The sequence below is a fragment of the Nomascus leucogenys genome, chromosome 2 (assembly GCF_006542625.1).
Source record: "Nomascus leucogenys isolate Asia chromosome 2, Asia_NLE_v1, whole genome shotgun sequence".
NCBI classification, from domain to species: Eukaryota; Metazoa; Chordata; class Mammalia; order Primates; family Hylobatidae; genus Nomascus; species Nomascus leucogenys.
Window position 1 is genome coordinate 116,811,660 of NC_044382.1, and position 13,207 is coordinate 116,824,866.

At 40.8% G+C, this 13,207-nt stretch overlaps 1 protein-coding gene across 2 annotated transcripts in view; it reads left to right on the forward strand.

The window, feature by feature from the left end:
• The window catches only part of FER (FER tyrosine kinase), a 452,653-nt gene that overhangs the window by 37,204 nt on the left and 402,242 nt on the right, over nucleotides 1-13,207 (forward strand). For both annotated transcript variants that reach the window (XM_030817473.1, XM_030817480.1), the window contains exon 3: nucleotides 12,258-12,523. In XM_030817473.1, the coding sequence (XP_030673333.1) occupies nucleotides 12,317-12,523 (207 nt within the window). In that variant the 5' untranslated portion in view covers nucleotides 12,258-12,316. The remainder of the gene's footprint in view (nucleotides 1-12,257; nucleotides 12,524-13,207) is intronic.

The following is a 13,207-nucleotide window of genomic DNA, read 5'->3' on the forward strand; positions in this document are numbered from 1 at the left end:
TTCTCGTTGTAGGGTTACAAAGGAGTTTGGCTTCTTCTTTCCACCTTCCAGAGTTCTTTGGTTGTCTCTTGCAGTATTATATTTGTGCTTAGTGGGGATTAACTGGGAAAAATGGTCTGTGCCATCTTGTCTGGACCACAAGCTGGGTTTTCCTTCTAATTTCAGTTTCTGTGGCATGTGAGTGTGGAGGTAAACGAGTGGAGAGATACTGGCTGGGGTTGAATTTGGCTTTGTTGGAGGCCCTGAGATTTACTCACTTTTAAAAGAGTTCATTAAACTTCCTGTATGCCTGGACTTAAATTTCATTCACCAGTTCATCATAGAGCTCTGGAAAATTGTAAGCCAGTGCTGTCCTCCCTATGTTTTCTAAAGCCCTGTGCTGGTACAGAGGGACTTTTTAGATATTTTCTTGACTTTCCCTAGTTTGGTCTATTCACTCTCTGCCTGCTTCTTTTCATATTGGAGTATCCAGTGTGAATTCTCAGGATTTTGTTAACGTTTCTTTGCCAGAATATCTTCTGGGGTAGTATTGGACTCACTGAAACCATGCTGTGAAACTTATGGAATGAGGTTGTACTCCTTTATTTGTTGGTGATATGTTTAAATTTTTGTTTTTTGTTTTTTTGCTTTTTTTTTGAGATGGAGTCTTGCTCTGTCACACAGGCTAGAGTGCAGTGGTGCGATCGGGGCTCACTGCAAGCTCCGTCTCCCGGGTTCAAGTCATTCTTCTGTCTCAGCCTACCAAGCAGCTGGGGCTACAGGAGCCTGCTACCACGCCCAGCTAATTTTTTGTATGTTTAGTGGAGATGGGGTTTCCCTGTGTTAGCCAGGATGGTCTCAATCTCCTGACCTTGTGATCCACCCACCTTAGCCTCCCAAAGTGCTGGGATTACAGGCGTGAGTCACCATGCCCAGCCAAATTTTTGTTTTTTCTTAAACACTTTTTTTTTTTCACTATTGTCAGTAGGAGCTTTTGAAGTACTGCTTGATGATATTTTTGCAGTTTTTACATCTTCCTCTAACATTTGACATTGCTAATGATGGTGGTGGCAGCCTATCTGGAGCAGCTGCTGTGGAGACGCCAGCTGTGGCTGGGGAGGTGTGGCCAGGGCTGCACCCATCAGGGCTGTGCACTCTGCAGAGCCAGCAGGGGCTGGGAACAGGCGGGAGCTTTGTGCTCCTGGGTGCAGCTGCAGCTGCCCAGCTGCGGCTTGGGGCCCAGGAAGCCCCGTGCCCCTGCAGGCTTGAAAGTGCCTGCTCTTGCTCCCTGGCCTCTCCCTCCTCCTGGCACCTGCTCCAGGGTGGAGCAAAGTTGTGGCCAAGCCCAGGCACTGTTGCAACCCCGCCAGGTATGTGTGTGCTCAGAGTGGTGCTGACATGCCAGCCCCTTGCCACCATGGTCCCCTCTGGACTTTGGGTATCAACAAGCATGGGAGGGGGGCTGCAGGGGCGGAGAGCAGCTTGGCACCGGCCTGCAGGCACCTCTTGGCACAGTCAGTTTGGGTGCTGTGGATGGCATGTTAAAGGCAGACAGGTTCCTAGGCAGAAAGGGGTGGGCCCCTGGTGAAACCTTACCTCAGGCGAGGGATGGCCTGAAGCCTGGGGGCTGGGCTGCCAGTTCCAGGTGAAATCCGTGGCCCAGAGTGAGAACTTCATTTATGACTGTTTGGCGAATTTGATGGTGCTTTTTCGAGGCCCACCATGGCTGCCCATGGATGAATCAGTATGAAGTTCCCTGATTCTGAGCACATAAAAATCCCAGGCTCAGCCAGACACACATTCATCCAGACGACCTGCTTGTGGAAAGGAGGTACCCACTATGGGTTTCCTCCGCTGAGAGCTGGATGCTTGTCAGGACAACCTGCCTGTGGAAAGGAGCTGCCCACTACAGGTCTCCTCCCTTCTGAGTTGGACACACATTGGGACAACCTGCCTGCAGAAAGGACTTACCCACTTCAGGTCTCCTGAGAGCTATTCTGTCGCTCAATGAAGCTCCTCTCTGCCTTGCTCATCCTCCAGTTGTCTGCATACCTCATTCTTTCTGGATGTGGGACAAGTACTTGGGACCCACTGAATGGTGAGACTAAAAAGAGGTAACACAAACACAGTAGAAACATGCCCCCCAGTTGCCACGTTGCATGCGATGAGAAAGAGAGGATCTGTGGCCCTTCTGGGATCCCAGACCTTGGGGCTACCTGAGCCAGGACTGTGACACCCTGTAACACCCTCTTTGGGACTCTGTGGTTCCTGGTATCTCTGAGCTTTCTGGTGCCATCGCGTTCCCTCTGTCCAGATGCTACTGAAGCTATGTGTGGTATGTCTGGTCCAGCTGCAGCCTTGCACAGAGCCAGCGCCTGTGCTGGTGCCTGGAGCTGCCTATCCTGCCGCAGCTGGTGTGCCTGGCTGTGCACAGTGGACAGATCCCGCACTTGCTCACTCACACGCCCCTTGCTGCTCCATGCGTGGCTCACCCTTGGCATGTGTGGGATCCAGGCCAGTAGTGTGAGCTGAGTGCAGCCTGCCAGGCTGAGTGGATGGAATGAGTTCAGTGGGCAAAAGCAAAACCCAAGCAGAGGCACCACTGGCCATAGAGCTTTCTGGCTGGCAAAGCAACACCCTAAGGATCCTGTGACACTAATATCTTTTTTTTTTTCCATCCTGATACCTGTGACTCTGCCAGACCCCTGTTATCTTTTTGCTTACTTAATTTGTATCCTTTGGTTGGTTTCTCCTTCTTTCAATCTTGGATTGACACGTTCTCATGGGTTTTATCTTGATAGCTGTCACTCTGCCATACCCCTGTTATCTTTTTGCTTAATTTCTATCCTTTGGTTGGTTTATCTTCCTTTCAATCTTGGATTGACAGGTTCTCATGGGTTTTATCCTTGACTCTCTGCTTTTCTGTCAACATTCAGTCTGTTGGTTTCATCTCTCACCTTTAAGTAATTGATTCTAAAATTTGGATTTTTAACCTTAATATTTTACCTAAAAGTAAAATTTCCAGCTGAAATGATTATAGTTTACTTGAAGTAGCTCCATATTCTTGTTCTTTCATTTCTATTGATACTGTCATGATTATTTATTTCTAAAGCCTTAAAAATTTCATTGAATTGTCTCTCTTTTGTTCACTAAATCCATTCCCTAGGTCAAGAAACTTTCATTTTAATTTGCGTTGACATTGTCAATTCTAGATCTTCATTTCTCAAGCTATATTGCTATAATGGCTTCTTATGTTTTATTAGCTGCCAAATCAAAATCTATCTTTGTGTCTCTTTGTCCTTCTGTTTATTGAACTATAACATACACACAGAAAAGTATACAAATCATAAGTGTTCAGCTTGATGAATTTTCACAAACTGACCATACTTGTGCAGCTAGTACCAACAAATTAATCTTTTTAAACTATTGTGTTCATGATCTTGGTTTTCAAAAATTGTAACCTTGTGTTAACAAAAATTAATTTAAGGAGTTTGGGCTTTATTAGTTTCTTGAGCAGAGGACTAGCAGAGGATAAAGTGGCATGCCATCTCCCACTACTTGTCACAGAGTTTAATTTTGGAGACATTTGCTATTTTAACTGTATCTCCTACTCACTTTTTTTTTTTTTTTTTTTTTTTTTTTTTGCCCTATACGTCTCTATTTCCTGAAATACATTTCCCATTTGACTTTTTATAGTCTAAATCATGGTCATTATTTCAGTCCTAATTCATATCTTGCCATTTCTAAGAAATTTTCTGGGTTATTCCAACTTTAATTAACTTGCAGTAATATTTGCAATAACAACAACAAAAACCCAGGAGGTATCTGAAATATCTACCAACAGGAATTTTCTTTTTCTTCTTCTTCTTCTTCTTTTTTTTTTTAACAGACAGTGTCTCATTCTGTTACCCTGGCTAGAATGCAATCTTGGCTCACTGCAACCTCTGCTTCCCAGGTTCAAGTGATTCTTGTGTCTCAGACTCCCAAGTAGCTAGGACTACAGGTGCGTGCCACCATACCCAGCCAATTTTTGTATTTTTAGTAGAGATGGGGTTTTGCCATGTTGGACAGGCTGGTCTCGAACTCCTGACCTCAAGTGATCCACCTGCCTCAGCCTCTCAAAGGGCTGGAATTACAGGTGTGAGCCACCACACCTGGCCCACCAGCAGGAATTTTTGATGAGAGAAAGGTAAACATTGTTATTGCATGCATTTAGAAACAGAAGTGATATTTTTCCAAGTTACAGAATAAAATGAACCACAATATCAGATACAGTTTTCTTTTTTAAATGTAGAATATTCATTGGGTGCAATGGCTTGTGCCTGTAGTTTCAGCTACTTGGAAGGCCGAGGTGGGAGGATTGCTTGAGGCCAAGAGTTTGAGGCAGGACTGTGCTATTACCGTGCCTGTGAATAGCCACTGCAGTCCAGCCTGGACAACATAGGGAGATCCCATCTTAAAAAACTGTATGTATGCATATATGCATACACACCACACATACACACACACACACACACACATACACTTACATACGTATACATATGTGATTTTTTTTTTCTCTATTTGGAAAACCCTAATTTTTACCATGTCTTCAAATAAGATTATTGAAGTTAGAGAGCCAAAGCCCTTGCTTTTCTGTGTAGCCTAGAGGATATCAGCTGAATTAACAAGAAATTCACCTCTGGTACGGATGAACTAGAATGAAAGATAAAAGGTGTTTTTCTTCATTTATTCTAACTGGCTCTGAAGGATTTTACTGCCTGAAATTCTAGGAAACTGGGGGGCAAAATAAATTCTACCATCATTTTCAGGATTTATAATAAACATGGTATTTTGGGGAAGCTTATGCCTACTGATCTTTAGATGATTATAAGTTATACTGTAGTAATTTTTTTAAACAGCTTTTTTGAAATATTTACAACCAAATAATTCAGCCATTGAAACCGTACAATTTGTTTTTAGTACATTCACAGTTATGCAGGCACTACTACAATCAATGTTAGAACATTTTCATCACCACAGAAAGAAATCCAGTACCCACTAACAGTCATTCCTAATTTCACCCCACATTTGCCAGCGCTGATCAACCAGTAATCTACTTTATAGATTTGCCTATTTTGAGCATTTCATATTAATGAAATCATACCATGTGATCTTTTGTGTCTGGTTTCTTTGACCTAGTAAAACATTTTCAAGGTTCATCCATGTTGTAGCCTCTATCAATACTTCCTTTTCATTGCCTAATTATATTCCATTGTATGGATGTTATCCGATTTTATCTGTTCACCTGTTGATGGATATTTGGGTTGGTTCTACTTTGTAGCTATTGTGAATAATGTTGCTTCAAACACTCATATGCAAGTTTTTGTATAGACATATGTTTTCATTTCGGTCGGGTATATACCTGGGAGGTGAATTTCTGGATCATATGCTAACTCTATGTTTTACCTTTCCAGGAACTGCCAAACTCTTTTCCACAGTGGTTACACCATTTAATGTTTCAGCTAGCAAGGGATGAAGATTCCATTCTCTTCAGTGCTAAACTATATGTCTGTCTTTTTTGACAAGAGACATTCTAATGGTGTGAAATAGTTATCTCATTATAGTTCTGATTTGAATTTTCCTGATAGCTAATGATATTGAGCATCTTTTCATGAGCCTATTGGACATTTCTACATTTTTCTTAGAGAATTGTCCATTCAAATCCTTTGTCCATTTTTTTGTTGGTTTTTCTTATTATTGAGTTGTAAAAATTCTTTATGTCCTCCATCCAGAAGTTCCTTATTATATATATATACATATGTATATATGATTTGTAAATATTTTCTCCCATTCTGTAGGTTATCTTTTCACTTTCTTGATGGTGTCTTTTCAAGCATGGAAATTTTGAATTTTGATGAAATCCAACTTATGTATTTTTATTTTGTCATTTGTGCTTTTGTTGTTGTATCTAAGAAATCATTGCCTAAGCCAAGGTTACAAAGATTTACTTGTATGTTTTATTCTGAGAGTTTTATAGTTTTAGCTCTGATACTTAGGTATGTCATCCATTCACAGTTAGTTTTGTGTGCGGTCTAAGGAAGGCATCCTGCTTCATTGTTTTGCATGTGGAAATCCAGTTGTCCCAGAACCAGTTGTTGAAAAGACTTTTCTTTTCCCATGGAATGGACTTGGCACCTTTGTAGAAAATCACTTAACCATAAATGTGAAGATTTGTATTTGGCCCCTCTAGTCTATTCCATTGATTTCTATGTTTGTCCAGATGCCATTACCATAGTGTGTTGATCACTGTACCTTTTTAGTAGGTTTTGAAATTAGAAAGTGTGAATCTTCCAACTTTGTGCCTCTTTTCAAGTTATTTCATGTTATTTTGGCTCCCTTACTTTTCTATATAGATTTTAGGATAGCTTGTCAATTTCTATAAAAAAGTTAGCCGAGATATTAATATGGATTATGTTAAATTTGTAGATCAAATTGGAGAATCTTTCTTAATAATATTAAATCTTTTGATCTGTGAACATGAATATTTCAATTTACTTAGGTCTTTTAAAATTACTTTCTTTTTTGAGACGGAGTTTTGCTCTTGTTGCCCAGGCTGGAGTGCAATGGGCGTGATCTTGGCTCACTGCAACCTCCACTTCCTGGTTTAAGTGATTCTCCTGCCTCAGCCTTCGAGTAGCTGGGATTACAGGCATGTGCCACCACGCACGGTTAATTTTGTATTTTTAGTAGAGACGGGGTTTCTCCAGGTTGATCAGGCTGGTCTCAAACTCCTGACCTCAGGTGATCCACCTGCCTCAGCCTCCCAAAGTGCTGGGATTACAGGTGTGAGCCACTGCACCTGGCCCTAAAATTACTTTCAACAGTGTCTTACAGTTTTAAGCATACAAGTTTTGCTTATTTTTTTTTGTAAAATTTATTCCTAAGTATTTTATTCTTCTTTGGCGCTTTTGTAAATAGAATTGTTTTCTAATTTCATTTTTGGATTGTTCAGTGATGGCATATAGCAATATAATTTATTTTTGTATATTGACCTTGTACCCTGTAATATTACTTAACTATTTTTTATTTGTTTGTATTTTAATTTTTAATTTTTATGGATACATAGTAGGTATATATATTTATAGGGTACATGATATATTTTGATACAGACATGCAGTGTGTAATAATCACATCAGGGTAAATGGAGTATCCATCACCTCAAGCATTTATCCTTTGTGTCACAAACAATTCAATTATACAGATTTAGTTATTTGATAATGTACAATTAAATTATTATTGACTATAGTCACCCTATTGTGCTATCAGGTACTAGGTCTTATTCTGTATATATTTTTTGTTCCTATTAACCATCCCAACTTTCCCCCTGCTTCCCACTTCCCTTTATAACCTATTGTAACCATTCTTCTACTCTCTGTCTCCATGAGTTCAAGATTGTCTTTCTCTGTCTGGCTTATTTCACCTAACATAATGACCACCAGTTCTATCCATGTTGTTGCAGATAACAAGACCTCACTCTTTTTAATGGCTGAATGGTACTCCATTGCGTATATGTACCACATCTCTTTATTCATTCATCTGTTGATGGACACTTAGGTTGCTTCCAAATATTGGCTATTGTAAACAGTGCTGCAGAAAACATAGGAGTGCAGATATCTCTTTGGTATACTGATATCTATTTTTTTTTTTTTTTTGGGTTATATACCCAGCAGCGGAATTGCTGGATTATATGGTAGCTCAGTTTTTAGTTTTTTGAGGAACCTCCAAACTGTTCTCCATAGTGTTTGTACTAATTCACATTCCCACCAGTAGCAGTGTTTCAGGATTCTCTCTTTTCTACATCCTTACTATTTGTTTTCTGGTTGTTTTATGGTCTTTTTCCTTTCCTGTCTTCCTTTCTTTCTTTTAGGGAGGGTAATTTTCTTTGGTGGTGTAACTTAATTTTACTTTTTTTGTATTCATTGTATGTTTTTTGATTTGAGGTTACCATGAAGCTTGCAAATACTGTTTTATAACCCAGTATTTTAAACTAATGACAATTTAACATGATTGTATAAACAAACAAGCAAAAAGAAAACTAATGAAAACTCTACACTTTAACTTTGACCCCACCTGCTTTTTAACTTATTGTTTCTATTCATAACTCATTGTACTGTGTCTTGAAAAGTTGTAGTTATTATTTTTGATTGGTTTATCTTGTCTTTTTTCTTAAGACCAGAGTAGTTTACACACCACAATTACACATTATTATTATAATGTGATAATATTCTTTGTTTTTTTGGTGTACTTACTTTTACCAGTGAGTTTTGTACCATCAGATGATTTGTCACTGCTCATTAATGTCCTTTTCTTTCTGATTGATTAATCCCCCTTAGCATTTCCTTTTTTTTTCTTTTTTTTTTTTTTTTGAGACGGAGTTTCGCTCTTGTTGCCCAGGCTGGAGTGCAATGATGCAATCTTGGCTCACTGCAACCTCTGCCCCCCAGGTTCAAGTGATTCTCCTGCCACGGCCTCCCTAGTAGCTGGGATTACATGTGCCCGCCTCCACGCCCAGCTAATTTTTTGTATTTTTAGTAGAGATGGGGTTTCACCATGTTGGCCAGGCTGGTCTCAAATTCCTGACCTCAGGTGGTCCACCCACCTTGGCCTCCCAAAGTGCTGGGATTACAGATGTGAGTCACTGTGCTTGCCCGCTCCACCCCTCCCTTAACATTTCTTATAGGACTAGTGTGGTGTTGATGAAATCCTTCAGCTTTTGTTTGTCTGGGAACATGTTTATTTCTCTTTTATGCTTAAAGGATATTTTCACCAGATATGCTATTCTAGGGTAAACGTTTTTTTTTCCTTCAGCACTTTAAATATTTCATGCCACTCTCTCCTGCCATGTAAGATTTCCATTGAAAAGGCTGCTGCCACACAAATGGGATCTCCATTGGATGTTATTTGTTTCTTTTCTCTTGCTGCTTTTAGGATCCTTTCTTTATTCTTGACCTTTGGGAGTTTGATTATTAAATGCCTTGAGGTAGTCTTTAGGTTAAATCTGCTTGTTGTTCAATAACCTTCTTGTACATGAATATTTATATTTCTCCAGGTCTCTGGAAAGATCTCTGTTATTATCTCTTTGAGTAAACTTTCTACCCCTATCTCTTTCTGTACCTCCTTTTTAATTCTAATTACTCTTAGATTCCCTTTTTTGGCTGGGCATGGTGGCTCATGCCCGTAATCCCAGTACTTTGGAAGGCCAAGATGGGAAGATTGCTTGCACGTAGGAGTTTGACAGCAGCCTGGGCAACAAAGTGTGACCCCTTCTTTACAAAAAAATTTTAAAATTAGCTGGGCATGGTGACACATACTTGTAGTCCCAGCTACTCAGGAGGCTAAGGCAGGAGGATCTCTTGAGCCCAGGAGGTTGAGGCTGCAGTAAACTGTGATTGTGCCACCGTACTCTAGCCTGGGTGACAGAGGGAGACCCTGTCTGGAGAAAAAGAAAAACTTTCCCCTTTTGAGGCTGTTTTCTAGTTCTTGTAGGCATGGTTTATTCTCTTTTATTCTTCTTTTTTTTTTTTTTATGTTCCCTCTGACTATTTTTTGTGCCATTGTACTCCAGCCTGGGTGACAGAGGGAGACCCTGTCTGAAAAAAAAGAAAAAATTTCCCCTTTTGAAGCTATTTTCTAATTCTTGTAGGCATGGTTTATTCTCTTTTATTCTTTTTTTAAATTGTTGTTGTTCCCTCTGACTATTTTTAAATAGCCTGTCTTCAAGCTCACTAATTCTTTCTTCTGCTTCATCGATTCTGATATTGAGACACTGATGCATTCTTCAGTGTGTCAGTTGCATTTTTCAACTCTAGAATTTGTGCTTCATTCTTTTTATTTATTTCAATCTCCTTGTTAAATTGATCTAGATAGAATTCTAAATTTGGTCTGTTATCTTGAATTTCTTTGAGTTTCTTTAAAACAGCTATTTTGAATTCTCTGTGTTAAAGATCCCATATCTTTCAGGCCAGGATTGGTTCCTGGTGCCTTAATTTAGTTTATGTATGGAGATCCTGTTTTCCTGGATGGTCTTGAATCTTGTGGATGTTCGACAGAATCTGTGCATTCGAGAGTTAGGTATTTATTAGTTATTTATTGTAGTCTTCACTTCTGTGCTTTGTTTGTACCTGTCATCCTTGGGAAGGCTTTCCAGGTAATACAAGGTACTTGGGTGTTGTGATCTACGCTGTATCTGTATTAGGGGCCACTTCAAGCCCAGTAACACTATGATTTATGCGGACTTGTAGGGGCACTGCCCTTGTGGTCTTGGATAAGATCTGGAAGGATTCTCTACATTACCAGGCAGAAACTCTTGCTCCCTTTTGTTACTTTCTCCCAAACAAATGGAGTTTCTCTCTGTTTTGAGTCACCTGGAGCAGGGGGTGGGGTGACACAGTCACCCATGTTGCTACCAGTACTGGAATTGTACTGGGTTAGATCTGAAGCCAGCGCAGCACTGGGTCATGCCCAAGGCCCACTGTAATGGCTACCTGACTCCCGCCTATGTTTGCTCAAGGCACCTGACCTTTATAATCAGCAGGTAGTGAAGCTAGCCAAGCTTGTGTCCTTTCCTGAAGGGTGGTGAGTTTCTGTAGGCTCCAAGTGGGTCCAGAAATGTTGTCTGTTAGCCAAGGAGTGGAGTCAAAACCTTAGAAATCTACCTGGTGCCCCATTCTACAGCTAAACTGGCACTCAAGCCACGAGACAAAGTCTTTCCCGCTCTTCCCTCTCCTTTCCACAAGTAGAAGGCCTCTCTCCCTGGCCACCACCACCATAGGCCCACAGGAAGTACTGCTAGGCTACTGCTGATGTTGACGTGAGGCCCAAGTTTCTTTCAGTCAGATTGTGGTGAATGCTGCCAGTCCTGGGACTTACCCTGCAGGGCAGTGGGCTCCTCTCTGGCCCAGAGCAGGTCCAGAAGTGCCATCTAAGGCAAGGCCTGGAATTGGGGGCTGTAAGAATGTGCTCGGTGCTCTACCCCACTGTGTTCGAGATGGTACCTAAGGTGTAAGACAAAGTCCCCTTAACTTTCTCTTTGTTTTTCTCAAGCAGAAGGAGTCTCACCATAGCCACCACTACAGCTGGGAATGTGCCAGGTCTCACCTGAAGTTAGCATGTCTGAATTTGACCCAGGGCCCACAGCATACTACCTGGGTATCACTGCTGGTTATTCAGGGACCAGAGGCTCTTAAGTCAGCAGGTGATGAAACCTGCCAGTACTGGGTCCTCCCTTTCAAGGCAGCGGGGTTTTTTTTTGGCCCAGGTTGTGTTTAGAAATGTCATTCAGGAGATAGGGCCTATAACAGGAGTCTAATGACTTCCCAGTGCTCTATCCTACTGTGGCTGAGCTGGTATCCAAGAGGCAAGACAATGTTCTCTTTACTGTTTGTCTCCTCTCCTGAAGCGGAAGGATGGAGTCACTTTTGTTGCTGCAAGTTGTGCTGGCCAGGGTGCAAAAGAGGTGTTGCAAGCACTCCTGTAGCCTCCCTCTCTCATGTCTCTCTAGGTTGCTGAAACTCAAGTTCTGACTGCTGGAATGGGCAATTCCCCTCTGGCTATGGCTGGTCTAAATGCTCCCTTCCTGGGTGGTCATTGGCTGAGTTCATCATGGTTTTGCTTTCCGTTGTGACATGGCAGCAGTGAGTTTATTGCAAAGTCCCACAATCGCAGTGCTCTCTTTCTCCTCCAGGGATACTCTGTGCACCATGTGGCCACTGCCGGGGGATGGGAGAGGACTGGTCTTGATGATTCCAGACTGTGTTTTCTACCCTTTTCGGTACCTCTTTCAGCGATGGGAAGTTAAAACTGGGTACTGTGATTGCTCACCTGATTTTTTTGTGTGTAAATAGTTGTTAAATTTGGTGTTCCTGCTGGCAGGGGGCAGGGAGGCACAATTGGTGGAGGCTTCTAGTCATTTATTTTAATGGTTTTTGTTGCATTACATAGGATTTTCTACATTCAAGATGATGTAATTTGCAAATTAAGATAGTTTTACTTCTTCCTTTCCGATCTGAATGCCCCTTTTATTTCATTTGTTTCATTGTAATGGCTAAGACCTCTGGAGTAATGTTGAAGCCAACAATAGAGTGGACCTCTTCATCTTGTTTCTGATCTTTGGAAGAAAGTATTCAGTTGTGATTTTTTTTTTAACTCCAAAGAAGAATCTATCATAACTTTTTTTTTTTTTTGAAGACTAATTTCCTTTTTATTTAAGAGTTTTTCTCTTTTGTTTACATACACAGATATGTGCTGATTAGAAGGCTCACTTGTGCAGTGTGGAGGATAACCAGTGCCTTACAAAATGGGGTTTGGGAGTGACCTGAAGAATTCACATGAAGCAGTGTTAAAATTGCAAGACTGGGAATTACGGTTACTGGAAACCGTAAAGAAATTTATGGCCCTGAGAATAAAAAGTGATAAAGAATATGCATCTACTTTACAGAACCTTTGTAATCAAGTTGATAAGGAAAGTACTGTCCAAATGAATTATGTCAGCAACGTATCCAAGGTAAGAAGAATAATTTCACTATTTGTTATTTATAACATTATAATTGTCCTTAAAATGCAATAGCTCATACTACTGAATGAGCATACTTAAGTCAGCATTCTAAAGCAGTGATTCCACAGTTTTACAGAGTATGAAAATCTCATGGAGAAGTTTTTAAAATTATAAATTTTGGAGTGGCTGGGCATGGTGGTTCACACCTGTAATCCTAGTACTCTGGAAGGCTGAGATGGGAACATCACTTTAGCCTAGGAGTTTGAGACCAGCCTGGGGAAAGTGGTGAAACCCCGTCTCTACAAAAAATATGAAAATTAGCTGGGCGTGGTAGCATGTGACTGTAGTCCTAGCTACTTGGGAGGTTGAGGTGGGAGGATTGCTTGAGCCCGTTAGATCAAGGCTGCAGTGAGCCGTGGGTGACAGAGTGAGACCCTATCTCAAAAAACAAAACAAAAAATTAGGGGGCTGTACCTCTCTAATATTCTGACTTAATGGGTCAGGTTTGAGAACCATTGTTACAAATTTTGGTTTCTTTTATTAACTCTTCTGGCTTTGGGTCATTTGAACCCTGCTATTTTTCCCTTTTGCACAAACTTTAGTTATAAACCATTCCCTGAATTCTTCTGTGAATCGTTAGTGTTGTGAATCATATGGAATATTTTAGCATGTAGCTGTTATTTGCTATCATTT